The sequence below is a fragment of the Ornithodoros turicata genome, chromosome 7, assembly GCF_037126465.1.
Source record: "Ornithodoros turicata isolate Travis chromosome 7, ASM3712646v1, whole genome shotgun sequence".
Classification (NCBI taxonomy): Eukaryota; Metazoa; Arthropoda; class Arachnida; order Ixodida; family Argasidae; genus Ornithodoros; species Ornithodoros turicata.
In genome coordinates this window covers 33,931,186-33,953,141 of record NC_088207.1, presented here as the reverse complement: position 1 = coordinate 33,953,141, position 21,956 = coordinate 33,931,186, and the positions used below count along the sequence as shown (strand labels likewise).

Genomic DNA, 21,956 nt, shown 5'->3' with positions numbered 1-21,956 from the left:
CTCCGGAAAACCCGGGGTAAACCTCAGACAGCACAGCCGGTGACAAGATTCTAACCCGTGTTACCTCCCAGTCTCGGCGTGAAAAGCGATCATCTTAACCACTATGCCACGGGAGCAGGTAGTAACCTAACTACTGTAGTTAACTACAAAAAAAGTTTAACCAGTAGTTGTAACTACCATTTTTGCAAGTAGTTCCTAACTACTTTTCAACTATCATGCAGTAGTGTAGCTAGTAGTTTAACTACTGCACATCCCTGCAATTAACATTTCTGCCTAAGTGTAATAAAAAGGCGTACTCCTCCGGCCCGTTTTCAACAAATCAGGGGAGAGAACGATATCATTCGGTGTGATGGTTGGCTAGGAGCGTGCTACGTGGTGAAGTTCGTTTTTAAGTCATCATTCCCTTCATCTGTTATCACATCATCTCATCTCATCCTGGCTACAATCGTGACTCAGCCCACATAAGTGAGGCCAACAACGTCAAGCCGGCTTTCGTCACCACCACCACCACCATCATTTTTAAAAGCGTAAGGTGGGCCTACCGTGTGGGCTTTCCCTTCGCACTGAGCGGATTCGGCTGACAGGACATTTCGAATAATCGAGTACAAAACACATGCATTTTGATCGAGGCAGCGTGATACTTCGAATAAAGCGATAACTAAAGAAAGCAATTTCCTTATAACGCGGGTTTAACGTTAATGATGCTTTCTTGCGTTGAATTGTACTCACAACTCTATAATTCTTAGTAACTATGATGGCTTTAAAAACAGCCTTAAAATTACAAATGGCGCCTGTTTTATTCTCATCAATCATTTTTACATTCCCCCTTTGTCTTATGTGATATATACACAGAAAATCTATTTACATATTATGCAGATGTGAACACAATGATGGTGGTGTATACAATGCACAGTGGAATATACAATGGCGTACAGGCGGGCTGTGTTCTTAGACAGCTAATATTCTTATCTACACGCACAACCTATTAAACTAGTTCTATTTGTGTATGCTGCGACGACAGTACTGCATGTCAAAACGTAACTTAGGACTTTCGCTCAGTGCAGTCTTTGACAATGAACTAACGATACGAATGATATTGTACTAATTTGCTGATCCATACGGAGCTTGGAAAATGCGCGTGTATGAAAGCAACCTCTTTCAACAATGCAAGTACATGCATTGTCGCATGCATGGTCAATAACGCTGCATTTATAGTGGAATTGCAAAAAAAGGAGAAAAGAAAAACATGGCACTGTAAGCTCCATCCGCAAGGATTATATCGGCGACTCGATAGCAACGGAGGGTAATGAGAAGGAAAAAAGGAAAGGGGCGATGGGTACAATTGCAGAGTGATTCGTCGCTGCTACATCGCATAGATCCGGAGCTGAAGTTCTGTGATCAGTCTACGTTACCGCGCTCTGTTCAGACGTCTTTACACCGGTGTCGGTTGAATGTGCCTTATGGCAGTCATTTTCTTCATAAAGTTGGAAAAGCCGACTCATCAAATTGTTCAGTTTGTGCAACGGTGGAGGATAGTGAGCATATTATAGTGCACTACACTAGGTATGCCTCTCAAAGAGCTACACTGAAAGCTACACTTGCTCGACTAGACAGCAGGGTCTTCAATATACTTAGTGAAGGTGTTCGGACTTTGGGCATCGAACACGAGGAATGCTGCCTTGGCGGCACTTGTGAAATTTGTTCAGAGCTGTGGGATGGACACAACCTTGTATTATTCTCTGTGCATGATCTTGGGATAATTGTGAATAGTGGACTGCTACTGAACATGTGCATAGTGAATAGCGAACTTGCGAGTGGAGCACATGAGAAGTATTTTTGGGGAGTGGGGTGGGGGTGAGAATTTATGTTAGGAGTAGCAGAACAAGTCGGGAGATGAGTTCAATTTCTCCTTTTTTTGTCCCTTACAAACAAACAAACTAACAAGAAAAAAGTAGAATGAATATCTCTGGAGTCAAACTGGCTGCCAAAAGACTGAAAAAAAAGCCACTTTGCCTTTCGAAACGGAGTCTACGCGTCAGGGTAGACACATCATCTATTCTTGCCTGGTGGCTACATCGCGACTGTATGTTACTAATGAAACTACAGTTTCGGTGCCACAGGTATTTCGTCCTCGCCCCGCTTACTCGAACTCTACTATACGCCAAGCAGCACAACATCTTGGCAGAATATTGGAGCAATATTAGCAATACTGGCCCAATATTGGTCCAATCTTGGTCCAATCTTGGTCCAATGTTGGGCCGACATTGCCAATACTGGCCCAATCTTGGTTCAATGTTGGGCCGACATCGCCAATATTGGTCCAACACTGGGCCAAGATGTTGTGCTGCTTGGGACCAAACACTCGTAATTGCATAACCTGAACGTACGATTTATGTGACGGACATGGGACAGCAACCACTCATTCCTCAGACTGAACTTTACGAAACCGCGCCGCCCTTTTTATCCTTGGAAACTACGCCACATTGGTAGTAGTGTCACTTCCCTGAAGGTCTATCGCATTGCTTAGTACGATGCTGTGTTGTTGGGCTTTATTGATTTCAAACTTCCTTACCGGAGCTAAACCGTTTGACGGTCTTTTGTTGCAGGCCAATTATTTCAAGTCCTTCTTCGGTTTGCGGTTCCTTTCTGCTCAACTAAAGCAGGCTTTCAGGCGTTTTGTGCCAAATACTTCTTTCATCCACTTTGTGTCCATTTTAGTCGTTTTTGATAAGTCGCAGTTCTAAAAAGCGCTGTGTGGTGACCTTCGTGTGTGTCTTTTTTCCTACAACGGTATCCTGTGCATTGCATATTTTGCATAGTGGCATGATCTTGTTCTCCTACCCACCACGTTAACATCTCATTTATGTATGTGTGTGTTCTCCTTCTGGAAGCATGCCATGTCTCCATCACTTTTTTTTTCATTTATTGTCTCCTACTTTTTTTTCTCTTCTTCACTGACACTAGATATTGTACCTATCGTTCCTAACCCGCCCGCTTTAATGCTGCGCAAGCTTTAAGGGCAAAATGAGTGAATAGTAATAATAATAATAACTGTTCGATCAAAAGAAAAGGTATTATGGAAGGAGTCTACTGTGTGGAGCAAGCTTCAGTTTACATCAACCTATTCTACGGAACTACAGAAGTAGGAACAAAAAGATAATGTTGGAAGAGGAGAGGAGGTAGCCATAAGGAAACCAGAAGATAAGGTCGCGACGGCTGTTAATGACATCAATGGATACGCAGCAAACTAAAGCGAAAAAAGTGTCTTCAAGACTCTAGGTGAGATGGCGATACTGTGTCAGATGTACCTGAAAAGCATTGGAATTGCACTGAATATAAAGCGTAAGGCAATACATAGAGTATTCGTAAACGTTCCTCATTCATACATGGTTCCGAACACGCAACCAACATTAGCGAATAGGGTCGGTCGCTTTAACTGCGTCACCACCGCACGCAACACTAACCTGCTCATTGGCCAACTATTGCTTCGCTCCGGCGGACCACTAGGCTCCAACACACCGGAAGGAATAGCCAGAGTCAGCATCTTCTTCTTCCAGTGCTGAACCAACACATTCATTCGAGACACCTTGACTGGTTATCAGGGTCAGCCACTTTCAAAGCCGGCAAACGACGCCACAGTCACCATGACGGTGCCCATATGCTTTCACAACGTCCAGACAGTGAGGCTCCCTGCGACACCGTGCAACAGTGCGAGGTGAGGGAGGCCAAAATATTTTTGCGAGCCCTCCCTCTCGCCGAGGAGGACTCGAAAAAGCGACGGTGCTCTAACGGGTGGAGGTACGTCCACAGAAGAAACAACAAAATCTCCCGCTATTTTCGGCAGACCCATAGGCAGAGCTCAAGGGCTGGCGTGATACTTTTTACGGCTCCGGAATTGCGGGAGACATCATTGGTCCTGATGTCGTGATGGAGCATGTGTGTGCTGCTTGTCACATGTGATCAGGGACAACAAGCGGTTCGGCCGTCGGCAGTTCGAGGTTGTACCGTCTGCAGGTTGGGAACTTGATGAAGTGTTGTTGAGACTTACGTGGGGCTGGTGTTCGTCAGAGGAGGCACATTGAAGGTTTTTGCTGCGTAGCCTGCCCAAATTTACTGGGCAAATATTTTGATGAAATCTTGCATCAAGGACCAAAACGGGAGCTTGGTCAGGCCGGTTCAGGGCAGGGATACGTAGAGGAGGTCATTTGGTGATGCCCTCGGTAGCGGGTGGTGTCCTCAAGGACGACACTGAAGAATTTTCTCAACGTTTGCGCAAGCGTGTCCCAAACGCATGACGAAGTAAGGTAATTTTATATACATGTTTGCACCGCGAAGCAGTTACGGCTATGAGACGTCTACAGACGCGGACAGATAACGAAAGGACAGCAGGAAGCAGCGGGAGACAGAGGGATTTACTAGGCATCCCAACTTCAGGGGAAACCGTGCCGATGTTAGGAACGAAAATAAACTCCTTAGTTTGCTGGGTAGAGAGATATTAGAAAATAAAAACAAACAGACGAACACAACACTCAAGATGCCTCAGAGAACATGAGTGATTAAAGCATGGCAGTCGTTGCGAAAGCCAGATCGCGGCGGGGTTCGAACCATTCACCTCTCGACTTGCCGGTTGAGCGCGCTAAGCACTAACGGCCAAAACCTCACCTCGAGCAAAGAAAAGACGCTGCGATGCCAAATAGTTCTGAGAAACTACCGAATACAAATAATGCGAAACGCACCAAGCACGGTGTATTTATTTCTGGACTGAGAAAAGAGCGCCCGTCTCTTGACAGTCCCCCCCCCTTTCCCCTTTATGACCCCTAAAAAGCAACTACTTCTGGGAAGCGTGAGAAACGCGCCGAATATTAACGATGACAAGAGCGCGCGATGCCGTGTCAGTCTCAGAACACTAACAAAGTCACGCTCCCTTGCAAACTACAAAGGACCTCTCAGGGCACTTTGTTGGCTTTAAAAAGGGCAGGCAGAAAGTTATGTAAGCCTGCGGTTCTCCGAGCAAGCGCGTCTGCCTGTTGCCTTAACTTCCAGAGTATATTTGTGCGCGGCAAGATCATCAAGAAGAGCTCCGTCTGCATCGTCTAAACTCAGCTGGCAAACTGAATTACGACGCACGATTTGGCCTGGCCAATACGAAAGCCGATTAGTAATGACGTATGACGTTGGCTGGCGGAAATAGCCCTGAACGCCGTACGGAGTTTTTTTTTTTTTTTTTTCTTTCTCTTGCGGGGTTGTAGTAGATATTCACGGCAATCGGCGCTAGTAAAGTCAATCATAGAAACGCTCAAGCGCTGGGGAGTGTCAGATGATGCAGACCGAAAGCCGTGAGACATGTTGTTGTATTGACAGGACATGAATTTGGTTTCAATAACACCAGAGGCATTGCCACCACGTGGATAAGGGCTTGCGCTCGTACGTGGTATAGCCAAGGTCGTGCTGATGACTGGGAAGTGGTCCCTACACTCTTAAAAAAGTCACTTCTAATAGAGGTAAAAAAAATGTATATGCGTATTTACCTCTAGACGTAAAAGGTAAAGGATAACATCTAATTAGAGTAATAACCCAACACTGACATGGCATTGTACAACGTCGCGTAATACCGGGATGCGGTCGGCTATCATGATCGGAAGTACGCCGAAATACACCGAAATCGATTCTCAAATTTGCTCTTTCTCTGCGCTGTGTACAAGGTAATGTATGTGCACAGAGGCTTATGAAATAAGGTGCGACTACTTGAAAGTATTCCGCTAACACAGTGCACACAGAACCGTCATAAGCGTTACCCGTTTACGAGTAACAGTCTGTTTACGGGTTACATCGAGCGCATTGTGATCGTGTAACTCCTGCACGTGATCATGACGCTGCCTGTAACCCCTGGCCACCAGAGAGTTTCGTCTAAGCTCGTTACCCATTATGTAACCTCTACGGCAGGAGTTAACCGTTTTCAGAGGTAACGTGAGAAATGACTGTTTTAAGAGTGTACCTTTTACTTTTAGATGTAAAAACGTATATACATTTTCTACCTCTACTACAAGTGACCATTTTAAGAGTGTTCCACCTGCTATGCTGTCTGAGGCTTTCCTCGGATTTTCCGCCAGACTTTCCAGACGAATGTCCGCACAGTTCCCTCTGAAGTCGGCCCAGGGCGCATACTAACCCCCTCTGTCCCCCACTCCTTCCTGCTGTCCTCTCCCTACCTGACAATGTCTGTACGTCGCGCACAGCCACAGTTCCTTCGCAGTGCTAACACGGAAGAATAAAAAAAGGTTCAAAAACGTAGCAGCCTTCGCACACGGGCATAGTTGGGAAAGGAGGTAATCTTATTTTTTACATTCATTCCGATGCAAGTGGATTAACATTCACAGGGGGCTTCTCTCTCAATCACAAAGGTGCCACGAGGATTTAAACAGATCCCATGTTTCTTCTTTCTTTGCTTCACTTTTTTAAGATCTCAGACAGTGTTTTGTTCAGGTGTTTTGTATAGACATCGACACAAGTACAACTTCTAACTTCCTTTCCAACTGTTTTGCCTAGTCAGTGTGTGTTTTATGTATTGAAGAGCGTCAGATGTGGACATACACACAGTTGCGTTCCGATGTTCCAATGGGTACGTTGCTATTGTTCGGATAATTTTGTTCTTCTCGGAACATGTGAGCACAATGCCACGTGCAGATGTATATTTGTTGTTGTTGTCGCTTCTGTTTTGCACGTCTATTATTTTAGTCATGCGTAATTGGAACGCTTTCAAGAAACTGAGCAGCAGACCCCTAATGGGTGTCACTCAGCTTAAATCTTTGTAAATAAACAGATATTTCCTCCTCTTTCCGCAATGGATAGCGTTTGACGGAGGCTTTGTATGTGTTTGTCCTTTCTATGTTGTTCGAGTCTCAGAACATCAGTTCTCTGATGTTCGACGGAGGTAAGCCGTGTTTTATTAGGTCTCCTCTTTTATTAGGTGCGCACGTTTCCGTTTCACAGCACGGACTCCTATAGTGAACCCTCACTCATTTAGTTTTTTTTTTTGCATTCCGAGTTAGCGCCGCGGAGCAACCGTGGCTATGATTGGCGTACAGATGTGGACAGATGGAGAGAGAACAGCAGGAAGGAGTGGGGGACAGTGGGCTAGTATGCGTCCTGGGCCGACTTCAGGAGGAACTGTGCCGACATTATTCTGGAAAGTCTTCGGAAACCACAGGGAAAACCTCGGACAGCACAGCCGGTGGTAGGATTCGAACCCACCACCTCCCAGTCTTCAGCACGACCTTGGCTACCACCAACGAGCGAGACGCCTTAACCCGCTCGGCCATGCCGCTACTTTCCGTGAAGCACGCAAAGTGAGGCAACGACCTTCGAAAAGACGTGTATATTGCAATTGCGGTAAGAAGTAACGCAGATCGATATATAACGATGAGGTCGAATTGAATACTGCATGCCGTAACAAATACCTGCACAGCTCTGCAGAAGATTCGCAGCAATTTCCGATAGAATGAGATCGCTTCCGCACCAGACGGCAGACGCTCCAAAGAACCCTGGACAGAATCGATAGAATACCTTTTGATGACGCGAAAGTGTTAGTGAATTGGCCTGCTCCCCATCGAGAGAGACTGCACAGCATCTTTTCTCAGGGTACTAGGGGAGGAGACATCATTTTGACGTCTTAGTAGCCGTGTGCTTCCGCACAACCGTTCTGGAGTAGCTGATCTCACGCCAAGTGGGGCCTGCAACTCCATATTTTTCTCGACTACAGCATCATCATCACGCACTTCTGCTCTACGTCCATCAATATCTTCCTTAGCACTCTGAGTAACAACAACAACCATTCGTGAGTTAGCACCCTGAGCAAAATGCACGCAACCTGGCAAATACCAATCACGCATAGCATCGACCGCATGGCAGCGCAATGAAAGTAACGAGAAAAAAAAAAAAGCTGGAATGAGCAAGCTCATCTGATTGTCGTTCCGACTCCTCCCTCGTAAGTTGCTCAGTTATCGGAAGCCGTTTTCCCGGAAGTAAAAAGAAAACGCGTTTGTTGTTCCCAATTCACACTCAATTGGGCCTAGCAGCAGCCGAAATCAACTTCTGTGTTCTGCCTGAGGCACGGTTTCCACAGTTGTGGTACTTCGCGCCTTCTTTTCGTGTTGATGGGCAAAGTAACGATAGGAGAGGTAACGAAGAGGAAGAAATGCTGGGTACACAGGACCGCAAAAGGAAGAAAAAAACCCGCGTATCGCGTTAGTCGATATATTGGAAAGATGACAGTTCCAGGAACGGTTTACGGCGGTATGAAAGCTTGTCGCAGTCTGCAGCCAGAGGGGACAACTGGAATAACCGGATTATACGCTGCCAAATGATAACGGCACACAGAGCAAACTATTTCTTTTTTTCTTTTCGGGAACACGTGCGGAGAAATCGGACACATAATATACACACGTAAAAGGGAAAGAACTGTACGAAAATAATTTCAGGAGCCCGTGATTCAATTAACAGCGTCAACGTGAAGAGTCCAACAAAGGCAGACACGGTTTACAATTGATTGGACGTTGGAATGTGTGTTCACCATAGTATGACTCAATGAGATACTCTTGCGTCGAAGACGTTCAAGTTTTTCCACAGACTGAATGCTTTCAGGGTCTTCCGCGTCGCAGGCTGAAAAATCCAGGGTGTTACCCTAACAGTGTAGTTTTAAGAGTGCAATGTTCGTGCAAGCTCCAGTTATCAAAAATTGTTTTCAGAAAGGAGTTCTGTTCTGTGCTGCGTTATTGAATCTATAACCTAGATTAGAATGTAGAATTTCCAAGCAGCATGTCGTTCGTCAGCTCTGTCTTCCTTTTTTTCTCTGTGAGCAATTGAGTCCGCAGGGAGGGAATTCTGGAGTTCGCATTAGCGACGACGATTATATCTAACGTGTTTGGAATACGACCTGTGATCGAGTGCATTATCTATAGCAAGAGGGCAATGGAAGGTCCCATGTACGCATTCACTAATGAATGCTTCGGAGCCACTACGCAATTATAGATGCACCCAGAGGAACTGAGTGCTCGTCAAGTACCCGAGCGCCGAATAATTGAGGGGGCAGGAACAGAATTCGTTTCGGAAACGGAGAAGGTCTAACGTCGCTGTAGGGTTTCTAGCCCTACCGGGTAGCATGAGTAGAATTTCGAATTTCCTGCGTTGGAGCCCCGTGTCCTAACACACAGTGTTAAGCGTGGACCTCGTATACGCATTGGGTGCATGTCGAAGGAGGTTCGTATACTGAAACATGCAGGATGAGGAGAGAAGAAAGAAGAACAAGGCGAGGAAGGTGGTGTGAAGTATACTCAGGGGAGAATATGATTATTAAAAAAGAAAGATTCATTAGCTTGAGTGTGAGGACACGACTACGGACGACACTCAGAATACTCAGCAGAATGACTCTGATTCTACAAATTTTTCACATGGTGTATTCAAAGGATGTTTGCTCAAGTGCGAAGAAAAGCCACCCAATGTGTGCGGAATCTCATTTAGTTGAAACACGTAAAACAAAACGAACACAACGTATGCAAGCTGTTCACGCGTTGGCGAGCCACAGCTTGAGTATCAATGAAAAGCTGCAATTTAAGCGCTACTAGCGACTGTGGAAGGCTGTGATATTAACTGCAGTGTTCTCTAAAGCAGGTGTCGACAGCGACAACAAGCCCTGTGGTAATGGTTGGAGATTTTCCCGCGGCGAGACAATAACTATGGTAAAAAGCACCCTCAGTACTTACCAACGTTAGGTCCACTAGTAGTGTCACCGTCCTTATTAATCGCTTTGCTGAAGCAGCTGACGATGCGGCCATTACGGACGACATTCAAACACCTCATAATGACACGAAGGCATCTGTGAGTTTCTTCAACACCGCACACTGAACCAATGCCACCTAGATGATAACAGAAGGCCCATGCGCACTCTTTCAACTGACGTCACGCACCTGGCCCCATTGTCGCTGTTTGCGATAGATAGATGTGACGTCACCGAAAGAGCCGGTCCAGGTGCGTGACGTTATCGAAAGAGTGCTCAGGCCTTCTGTTATCTATGTGGCATTGGCTGAACCCAAGCCATGCGTGCACTTTATCACACGGCCAAATTGAAACCCTTACACGTGAAAACTAGGACGGTAAGCTCCCATTTGTTTCTCCACCGCAGCCTTTGCATCACACCAACCTGCACGCCGTCAAAAATGCGCAAAGATAATAAATCAGCAACACCAGGTAGTGGAGTCATGTACTAGGTCGTAACTAATGCGAAGAGAGATACGAACGGAATCTGTTATCTCATACATGACACAGCCGAACTTCCCTACTTCACGCTCGATGCAAGATTACAGTAAACGTATTTTTATTCGCGATGTATTAACTTTCGCAAATCGCGCATTCAGTCATTTGCGAAGTTATTCGCGAGTATATAATTTCGCGATTCCAGGGCTGTTTCCATTCGCGGAATAAACGTCAAGCCGTGTTCTCGAGTACAATTTTTCGCGATTTTTTAGCGGTCGCGAAATTCGCGAAAATGAATACATTGCGAATAAGAATACATTTACAGCATTCTATGCAGCTGGTCCCAAGGCTGAGGCCGCTTATCACTGGTAAAACATACGTAGTAAAGCTTACTGAGAGCCGTTCTGTGGTTCGTCCCCAGGGAGCTTTCGAGGGCTACTACTTCGAGTGGCCCGACATTTTCAAAGGTTCCCACGACTCCTTGAGGCAAACCTTCAGGAACAGCAGCCTTACAAGCATCCATGCCAGCGTGGATGAGCGGCCAAATGCTGCCAGGCTCAAAGTCAAGGTAAGCGGCGTTGATGTACCAGCCACATTGATAAAAGACTATTTGTCAGACGCATGTCTGCAACACCGATGATGTCTGAAAAGAACCGTTATCGATGCAAGCAGAGATGGAGAGCACTCTGTTCTACATTATCTCCATACACACCTACGGGACATGTCTGGCGGATCATCAAGGGCCTAAGCTCCCCGGTTGAACAAGTTAAGCCGTTTGGAGCACTAGCCGTTCATCAGGGCACGACCGAAAAATCTGTTGGGGAAGACTTTTGTAGGCTTTTTATTAGGCCCTCAGATGCTTCATGCACAACATCACACAGGGACTCGGCACAAGCCGCATATAGGGCGGTTGTTTTTACACAGCCAGCTGAAGACCCCTATATGGACAGTGACATCACGATACAGGAATTGGAGGCTGCCATCCACCTGTCCACGAAGCGGTCAGCTCCAGGGCCCGATGGGGTCTCATACAAAGCTATAGCCTCCTTGGGACCGACGTCGCGCACTTTACTTTTGAATTTGATCAACGACTCCTGGAGACGCGGCTTTGTCCCTCCGTCATGGAAGACGTCGCAAGTTGTGCCAGTCCTGAAGCCTGGAAAATCACCTAGAGAGTTGACGTCATTTCGGCCCATCAGTCTTACAAGCTGCGTGTGTAAGATCATGGAAAGGATTATCCTACGCCGAATAGAGTGGTTCTTAGAGTTCCGGCGTCTGCTACCTGCCGAAATGGCAGGTTTCAGAAAGGCTCGGACCTCGATAGACTGCATCATAAACTTGGTCACTCACATTGAAGAAGCTAGATTTCGGGGTGAGCTTACAGCAGCTGTTTTCTTGGACATAAAGAGAGCATATGATACGACGAGCTACAACCATGTCCTTTACGACCTATACAGTTTCAACGTCACTGGCCGGGCTCTTCGCTGGATTGCTGCTTTTCTTAATGGTCGGTCTGTTTTCGTGAGAACAGCAAAAGGCGACACGAGTTTGCATACATTGTCAGCAGGGGTACCACAGGGGAGCGTACTCAGTCCTTTACTTTTCAATGCTGTCATGGCTGCCCTGCCTCGTCTCTTGCCCAAAGGGGTATTTGTTAGTCTCTACGCAGACGACATCTGTATATGGTCATCGGGAAAGCAGTGGCCTGCTTTACAGCGTCGCCTTCAGACTTCACTTGATCGCGTAGTGCACTTCCTGCTGGAGAGAGGCATGGACCTGTCTTCAGAAAAGACTGTAATGCTGCCTTTTACGCGTCGCCATCTTAAAAGATTTCAGCTACAAATTGGTCATCATCAGGTACGTCGTGTACCACATCACCGCTTTCTCGGCGTTACTCTCGACCGGAGTTTGTCATGGGTAGCGGAGGTGCGCTGTCTAAAAGCAAGAGCTGAGAGTCGTCTTAATGTTCTTCGTTACTTATGCGGTTCCCGGTGGGGCACATCTCCTCGGGCAATGCTCAGCGTTCACCGATCTCTTATAAGTCAGATGGTTGCGCATCACATCCCCTTGCTACACAACCTCCCCGTTACCACAGAGAAGGTGTTAGAGTCTATCCTAGCAAAGGGCGTCAAGCTCTGTCTTGGCCTTCCTCGAGCAACGTCAAACGCTTTATCCATGGCAGAAGCACGGGAACCACCTGTATCAGCTCTCAGGATGCAAGAAACGTTCCGCCACTACGTGCGGTTGGCAACGCGTCACCATCGCCATCCTCAGCTTCGAGCCATTATGAGTCGTCACCACTCTTCTTTTACCCAAGCTATCCAGACACAACGTGGTCTTATTCCGAAACACAAGCCACATGCATTACCAGATATCCCAACATGGGTCCTGCACCCTCCTGACGTAAGAACTAGTGTGCCTGGACTCCCGGGAAAGAAGGATATACCAACGCATGTTCTTCGTCAGTTCAGTCTTGAGCTACTAAACAGCTCCGCAGGCAGGATGCAGATTTTCACGGATGCCTCTACGACATCATCCGGCTCCTCGTGTGCATTTGTTATCCCGGAGGCGAATATTGAGAGAGCGGTGCGGCTGTCTCACGTCACCTCTGCAACGGCCGCTGAACTTTATGGAGTCCTCTTGGCAATAAGTTTCATCAACTCACAATCTTCAGCTGCTCGCTGGACCATCTATAGCGACTCAAAATGTGCGTTACAGACCCTAGCTACCATGTTTACTACGGGATCTCTGGCGACACCAGCACAAGATGTCTTACACGCACACCATGCAGCAGCTTTAAAAGGTCATGACATCCAAATGCAGTGGATCCCTAGCCACTGTGGCATTGCAGGTAACGAGGCTGTGGACGCTGCTGCACGCCGGGCTCTTCAACTAAGGCGCGCCCAGGTGTTGCCCATTTATTTCACCAAGGGTGACGCGGGGCGAATGCTGAACGAGTTAAAACAAAGAATGTGCAATACCTCCTGGTTAACAGGATCGGCTCGGGATTCGCTTCTGTATAAGGTCGACCCAGGGTTACGCTTTCGAGTACCACCTTCCTTTACGCGACAAACGACAACTGTCCTACATAGGCTACGGCTCAATGTACCGTACAGCGCACGTCTCCTCTTCAAAATCGGAAAGCGAGACTCTCCGAACTGTAGTGAGTGTGGCGTTGTAGAGGATGTTGAACACATCCTTCTCAGGTGTCAGAAGTACGTCGATGCTCGAAGGGCATTAGAGACAAGCCTCTCTCGTTTGGACTCCCGAGCCTTCGACATCACGAAACTATTAGGTCCTCCTTCGTCCGACAAGGCGCTAAGGGCACTTGAAGACTTTTTGCATGCAACCGGGCTTATGGACACCCTATGACACGGTGAATGTGTGTGATGTGTCCTGTGTGTGCCCCCGGTGATTCCGCCACTTTACTCTAACTTGGGCGCAGCTCTTGAACTTTTGACCTACATGTTGAACTCAATTATCATCTCTGTTCGTCTCTGGACATCATCCTTTTGCGTTTTCATCATCTCATCATCAGATTGAACTTTCTGTATTAAGTGTACTGGGGTAGCCAGTTTGACTTCGTCGAAACTTACATCCCCATTTTTTTCTTTATTCACATCACATCACATCACAACCGTTATCGAGACAAAGTGGACAGAGTGATTAGTTTTTTGTTTTTTTTCACCTCCTTCGAATACGAATACGTATACGTCACTAAGTCGAAAATGTCATTTCGATAGCGAACATTGAAAACAGGGCTCAGGCGCAACGGGCTGTTAAATTTGGCTACGTGTTCATTACCCTGTAAAACCCAGTGATATAGCCGTCGCAGGAGCGGCCCGCGAACTTCTCTCAGCCTGCGAACTGCGGCCTACTTCTCTTCGGGTGTTCGAAGAGCTTCCTCTCGCTGAGGAAATATGAAGACAGTTTCACCGCCTTATGTGGTAAGCTTTCCTCAATACGAGTAAGTGCATGAGCGATACAGATGTGACTGATTGCGTCGTGTGGTCGTTTCGCATTCAAGAACAAAGCCACCGCTACCCATTTTCCAGGTCTTTGCTTCTTCTATCGCAAACACTGAATCCAACACTGAATCCAGTGAATTCTCTCCTTGTTACTCTTTTTCTCCTTGTTCTTTTCCGAAGGAGTAGCAAGTCGACCTCGCATATGACTAACCTTTCTCTTTTTCTATTCTCGTTTCCTTCGAATAAACATACACCTCCCCTCTCCCCCAGAGCCGAATGATGTCGATGGAGTACTGACTTTTTGTGAGGGGTGGTGGTGGTGGTGGTGGCGAGGGGAGAAAGGTGGCTGCTGCCGTCCGAGCCTATGAACAACCATGCGCTTTAGAAGTTCACGCTTCGAGAACTACATCTGCCATTGCATAAGTATATGCCTCTCTTACACTGTGTGTGGGTACTACCATACCAACTTTCAATGGATATCGCGTCATTTCCGCATACCTAGGAACGATGCAGCCGATACAGCACCCTCCCGAGCATACCGGGGTGGTCCAGTTGGTCGGGAGTACCTTCACAGCCTCTGACGTACGGTTAATGCTCGTCACTGTGCGCAAGATAATGTACCGGGATAATGTACGTAGTTTTGCGGACAAGTCGACAAGCACGTCGTCACTTTACGGGATAGATGCGGACAACGCTTTTGTAGTATCTACATCGCTATCCCGCGGTCCATGGAGACACTGTTGCATCGCTTTGGACTGAATGTGCAAGACAACGGGCCAAATTCTACACAGGATCGGGAAAAGCTGCCTCCTCCAACTGCTCTCTTTGCAGAGCTATGGCGGATGTGGAACACGTGTGAACGTTACACTCCGAAGCACGTACGTCGCTGCCTACGATCCGAGCTGTAAGTGCTGGACCATCGGCCGTTTAATGTCGTCATAATTCTAGTGCTGTTGGACCCACAATTCAAGCAATGTGCGTTTGGCGCTCTAGTACAATATCACCCGGATACTGAAGCGGACACTAAGTTCTAGGACTCAGTGATCTCACCGAAGAGCTGTGGAACCAATCACGTCCCTTTATGTTTTCCCACACTCGTGCGAAACTTCGCTCTTTCGTTAGTTTTTCTTTTATCGTACCCGTTCATATTTCATTTTTTCTTTTCATTTCTCCTACAGTCCCAAGCGGTCGCTGAGCACTCCGATTGAAGTGCAATGAAGTAGGCGGGCCCAATTTGCGGAACCACCATCTCTCTATTTTTTTTCTTTTTCCATCCGTCCGCTTCCAGACGTCTTGAGGCATAATGGGCCTCCTGTGCATCCTCAGACGAACCGACCTGCAGGCTCTGTGCACGGCACGTCGTTCGTACGTTCTCATTTTGCCAATTCGAGGGCTCATCCCAAGATGTCGATTACGCGGCTACTACATGATTCGACGGTCTCTTGAACACGGCCTGTTACATCCCCTGCAGATATGCCATCTTCTGTACTCCATGCGCATGCGCTTCTTGCGGAAGCTACCCGAAAGTGTTTAAGCAAGTAAAAAAAATAAAAGAAAGAACATCCACATTGGTGCCGATATGTGCTTCGTGAATGTCTTTCTATCACGTAACTTCTTATAGCTATAAAGTTACGGAATTTTAAATTACATCCTTGTGACACTGATCACAAAACTCCTTTAAACATCAAGGACCCTGCGTGCGCTACGTAAAGCGGTACCGTGTTCACAATATGCGGAAGGGGGATTAATGGAGTTGAACAGACAAACTGCTACAACTTCGCCTAGAAACGATAATATTCAATCATGTGTCGTCTCATTTAGTCCTACGCCTAGAAGGCAGACGCCTGCACTACACATTTGGCCTAATTGGATGTCTCGTATAGGACATGCTTAAGTAGGAAATTATCGTGGTGCGCCATTCAAATAATATTTGGGAATTGTATCAGTTTCCCGCGACGGAGGCGCGGGGTCCCCATGCGCCGTTGTGTGGCTCTCTGGGTGCAATAAATCTGGGCTTTGAATACAGTGTGATTCATTCACCTAATTGAACTAAATCCTACACAAATAACGAATACTATACGGCTGTTAGCGTTCCCACAGAATCGCCGCGAGAACTTAGGGCTCCAACACATTATTGATCCGCGGCACGGGCAGGTCGATAGCTGCAACCATTCCAAGCTATAAGGAACAAGCGGGCACTTAGCATTAGCGCTGCTTCTTTGCCGAACGGGGACACACGCACACACAAAAAAAAAACACAAAGAAAATGGGGTAATTAGCGGCAGTTCGTCGTCATTACGTCCTACCGAGTGAAGACGCGACACGTACCTGTACAGTAATTTACCCACCCAAATTTTTTAGGACTTCCAGCCTCGCTGTAGTCGAATGGTACTGGGGTCAGGAAGCCTAAATGAAGAAAGGCAGGAGTGCAGTGCTGGCGTTATGCGCACTAATTTGGAGTATGGAGCATGATTTATGCGCGAGGAGGGTCTGCTGACGTGTGTGGTGACACGCCTAACGTCCGGTTTTCTGATAACCAACTCGATCTTTGATAGCCTGTCACTTCTTTTACTTTTCACTCTATTAAACATATCCCCCCCCCCCCCCCTGTCCCCAGCTGCAAGACCGAGTGGATAAAGACAACCACTCGTTGGGGGTTACTCCAATGTCGTTTGAAAGACTGCGAGGTGGTGGGGTCGAATCCCACCACCGGCGATGCTGTCTGAGGTTTTTCCTCGGTTTTCCCGGAAGGCTTTCCAGACGGATGTCGGCACAGTTCCCCTTGAAGTCGGCCCAGCACGCATACTAAACCTCTCTGCCCCCAATCCTCCCCGATATGCTGGCCGTCCGTACGCCGCTCATATAGCCACGGTTGCCTCGCGGCGCTGACACGGAATAAACACAAGATTGGGCGAATGTGCATGCGTCAGTTGTGCAAGAGACGAAGGATTACATTAGATTAGGTTGGAGCACAGAAGGGGAAGAAAACGAGAAGCAGTTCGTCTTTTGAAGTGTTAAGAGAGGTCAGTCAATACTTGGCTTGCTACTCTCTCTCTCTCTCACACACACACACACACACACACACACACAAACGAGAAAAATCACACACGCGCGGGAAAATGGAAATGCGCGGAAGCCCACGTGTCACAGGCCCCGCAGGTTTGCGGCCTTGAGAAATTGTAGCACTTGCTTGTGCAGAGGGACTCAGGCTTATTAAAAGGCGGCTCATTAAACCTGTTTTTGTAAGCGCGCCTTCAAATATACCGCAACTTGTTAGCGGAGAAAAACGGCATGATGTGAATCAAAATTTCAAAATCTTTGAAAGGGTATATCGGTATGCATGAACAGCCAGTTCCAGCTTCCATTCAACACTGGGTTCGCTTTCAGCGCTTCATCCCCGGCGTGGCGCAGTTCGTTCATCTTTCTCTTATGGTGCCCCTCTGTGCATAATATTAGTGCAGTAGATGACTTTGTTAATGTAAAGCTTCTAATTTGAAGCCACACAGGCACACAGTTGAAGCCACACAAACGTGGGCGGACTCACTTCACGTGTAAATCTACTCTAAATTATTGTTATTATTCTGATATGTGCATGGGTATTCATGGGCCACTGTGGTATATTCCCCATGTCATCGTCATCATGTATCTCTGTCTCTCTCTCCGTGAAGCATATTGCATAATGAAATGCACACAATGTAAATAATTTATAATTCGTGACGCCATGGTCTAATAGCGCCATACATTATATGCACTTGTACATAGCGTATCTTAAGCTTTGTGTACATATCTGCACATAGCAGAACATGTAACGTACACTGCAGCTCATCATTGCCCCTTTCGTTTGCCTTTCGTCTTGATGCTTATGTTTATTAGACCATAATATTATCGTGAAAACGAAGAGAGAGAGAGAGAGAGGATACAGCGTACGCCCGCTGTTGGTGCTCGCTGTCGTGCTAAAGGCTGGGAGGTTGACGGTCAGAATCTTGCTAATGGCTTCGTTGTCTAAGGTTTTTTTTTTTTCAGGGTTTTTCGGAAGATTTCCCTCTCAAATACACCGAGCACCTTTCTGCTGTCTTCCTCTCAATCTTTACCCGTTTGTGCGTCGCTCATAACCTCACTTGCTGTGATGTGATAACCCGGAACTAAAAATAAAATGGCAACTCATTGTTAACGACCGAAGGAACCGTGCCAAACCTCGGCGCACTGTGAAGTCAGTCTATGCTTGAGCGCGTCCATGTAAATGGCCCCATTGAGAATTGAAAGCTGCCAGCCTGCGAAGCAGCTTGATCGAAGCACTCGCAGACAGTTCTGTTTTGCCCGAAGTTCTAAAAACATGGCGGGCCTTTTACTGTTGAAATGCAAATGCGGGACTATAGAGTGGGTGACAGAGTGCGCGGGTTTCCCTCTGTTGATTACGGCTGTCAACTTCAACTTACAAATGTGAAACGAGAAAACCAGGGGGTGGAAAAAGTGAAGTAAAAGGAAAAGGACAGGAAACGAAAAAAAAAAGAAAAGAATGATAGGTAAACCAACAGTGATCTGTCAACACTTTTCTCAAAAGCACGTCGTTTTACCCTCTCGCGTTACTTCTTATCTTGAGAGCACTGCGTAATCATTTGCTGCCAACAGCTCGCGCATGAAAAGTAAATAAATATATTGGAGAAACACAGACGTAGACAGCGTAGGTGATACTTCTTGTAGTCAATGTGTTCCTTTCAATCTACAAGTATCTCGACCTCGTTTCGAAATATGGCACGACATAAAAGATATGCAAAATATGCAGCTGAAAATTGGATTTTGTGTATATGTGTGTACAAATGCAGAGGGTGTACAAGAGCCACCACTGTCTAGCCTTCAAGAAGTCTCGTGTGCGTTGAAGCTTATAGCCCGAGTAGCATAGATTACACGCTCGCATGACGGGCTTGGTACTTCTATGCGAAGATGAAACAAGTAGCATCCCTTCCATAGGATTTCACGCTCACTTTCTTGCTGATGGCTGGAATTCGTGGCAACCTAAACGTGTTATGTTTTTCACCATATACGCAGTTTCAAACGGGGGGGGGGGGGATATGTTTATTATATAAAAAAAAAATAGGAGGGAAAGGTTAGCCTGCGCACGGCGGCTTGCTATTACGGGATAGTTACGTAAATAAGTGTGCTTCGGAGGTGGTGGTGGTGGTGGTGGTGGTGATGATGACGAAAGGGCTCTCCGTTGTCGGCCTCACAACGTTGGTCAACGTCACGACTGACGCCCTGGGGGAATGTGCGTCCTGGGCCGACTTCTAAGAAAACTGGGCCATCTGAAAGCGTCAGAGGGAAATGTGTGCTTCGAAACCGTGTCGCACTTCATCATTGGCGTATCGCATCCCATCTTCTACCTCATCTTATCATAATCAAAATCACAACACACTTCTGTACATATTTTCGTTCCTATGGTGTCGATTCAGCGTTCTACCATGTTCCGATCCTTGTCATCCACCAATCGGCAAGCCTAGCGTTACGATCAAGGCTTCTGTGATACCTCGAGTACGATGCGAAGGGACAAAACCAGTCTTCACGAAGGGTTCATCATTCTGTCCCGTTCATTCTGGAGCCATGGTCCCTACACTTGGCCTGACCATCATCTTTCGTCTCTTTGGAAAACTCCAAAGCTCTGGTTGTGTTCAGTGCTGTGAGGGGGAATCGCAACAACCTGCATTCTACCATCAAAAATCGTTCCACTGATGTAAACGTATAGTATATCTGTACACCAGCTAGCTTGCCTACTACTTCCTTCCTTCTATAGTATATCAAATTCGTAGGATCTTAAGGAAATACGAGCTCCTACGCCAACGTACCCGTTTTGCCTTTATATCGACGCGTTGCAGGACATTGTCTCCGAGCCTTAGACATTGTTTGTCCGACGCGTTCACTGCGGACAGGCCGCTTTTATCTGCTTCCTAGTGCAAATATTTCGTGCGATGCACTTCGACCGATTTTGTACACATGAGCACCACCTGCTCGTGCCGTCAATGCTAAAGCCCACATCAATGTGTGCTTTAAAATGCAAAGACAGGCAGCGCCCTCGAGGAACTTTGCATACTTCGTAGGCAAGGCGGCGCGTATAAAAGTTTCAAAATCGCTTCGTCAACAGGGCTGTGCCCCTTTCCCCTGGGAAAACTCGATACCGTCGCTTGATATGCAAACAGGGGCAAGGGACCTTGTTTGAAATGCATTTGTTACGTTTGAGGGGAAGCGGGACTGAGTGGATAAAGTGATCCATACTCGTTGCTCTGAAGCAACTCCGTGGAAGCGTCGCACCCTGTCGTAGGTCAGACGAGGCTTGGACCTGAGTAACCCCTAGGAAGAAGTGCTGCCTTAATTTTATGCAGGCTCTATAAAATAGGCAAGGGGAAAGATTTAAATACGGCAGTCGCCTTTAGGCAGCCGATCTTAGGCATATTGAGGCTTTTGTTGCGCACGTCTGTTTGTGTTTTCCAGCCTCAAAACATATGCCTCCCATCACTTTCCATCGTTAGGCAAGGCGAGGAATGGAATACCAAATTGCCATCGCTAGCATTAGGTTGCGTCTCATGCCACGCGCGCCATATCATAAGGCATGCTTCGTTTCACAACCAGGCTGAAAATCTCTCGCACTATCTATCCACCACACATCATGAAAAGAAGAAGGGCCGTAGTAAGAGACTCAGTATAAACAAAAAGAAAAGAAAATAACTTGGACGCTTCAGATACGTAATAGCTCAGCTGTATATTGAGCTTTTTTTTTCTTTCAGAAATCCAATTTAAAAAATTGCGGTACCAAGCACAGCTCCAGACGCGCCCACCCTGAGACGACTCGCGCGCCATCTATTGGAAACGCAAGCAGCTAGGCGAGCCATCTTATGGAAATACAGCTAGGCGAGATCGTGGAGATTCTCGCGAGTGCAGTGCACCTTTCATCGACGAAGGTGCACGGTTTGCGTATTCCGGAGCACAAGAACGTAAACAAGACATTCGTATAAATTGGCTGAATGCAAGGTTTTGCAAACAGCAGCGATACAGCGAGCAGACGACACAGAGACGAGAAGTGAAAGAAATGTCAACAGGTGGTGCGGATAGCACAGATTTTTCTCACAGGCACGGGGTTCACAGGTTACAACCGTTAACAGTTTAAACCGAACTTCTCGAGAGTTGCTGTTGTCCTTCAAAACGGGTCTAATGGTAACTAATAACCTGTCTTAAATGCGTTACGGAGTACTTCAGTATCACGTGATATCTGTCCGCCAATCCGGGGCCGACTCTAACTTTGTCCTTGGTGAACGTCGAGGGTCGCCACCTTTCAGTTTCTAGAGGTGCTTCTAAAGGCAAACTGTGGGATCGCCCAAGAGAAGTCGCCGAGGCAGAAGCCAGTGAAAGAACGTCGTTTATTTAAGCGCACGCCAGAAATTTAAGGGTCGCTGTGATGACAATGACGCTGACGCTACATGCTCAAAATTAATTAGTGCGAAAAGTATGAATAACTGAGAGGTGATGACGAGTGTGTGATTACACAGCCAAGTTCTACATGATGGTACGTTGAAACATTGTGGTTATATTTCACTTTACAGTTCCTTTAAGGACCACCCGCGTGAGGCGCTTCCCCAGCGGTGGGCCGTCGCGATTCTCGAGCGGCAAGCCACGGCGGCAGAGAACAATAGAGGCGCGTCGCTGTCCTTGGAGTCCGAGACGAGCAGTTCTCGACGGCAGACGACGGAAGCGGTG

At 47.0% G+C, this 21,956-nt stretch overlaps 1 protein-coding gene across 4 annotated transcripts in view; it reads right to left on the bottom strand.

Annotated features, from left to right (window-relative positions):
• The window catches only part of LOC135400902 (eye-specific diacylglycerol kinase-like), a 434,456-nt gene that overhangs the window by 261,056 nt on the left and 151,444 nt on the right, over positions 1–21,956 (bottom strand). Inside the window, exon 1 of one of the 4 annotated variants that reach the window (XM_064632902.1) lies at positions 3,465–3,695. The exons of the other annotated variants lie outside the window; for them this stretch is intronic. Within the exon in view, the coding sequence (XP_064488972.1) occupies positions 3,465–3,577 (113 nt within the window). The 5' untranslated portion in view covers positions 3,578–3,695. Of the gene's footprint in view, positions 1–3,464; positions 3,696–21,956 lie in introns of those variants that run through there. 4 annotated transcript variants of the gene reach the window in all.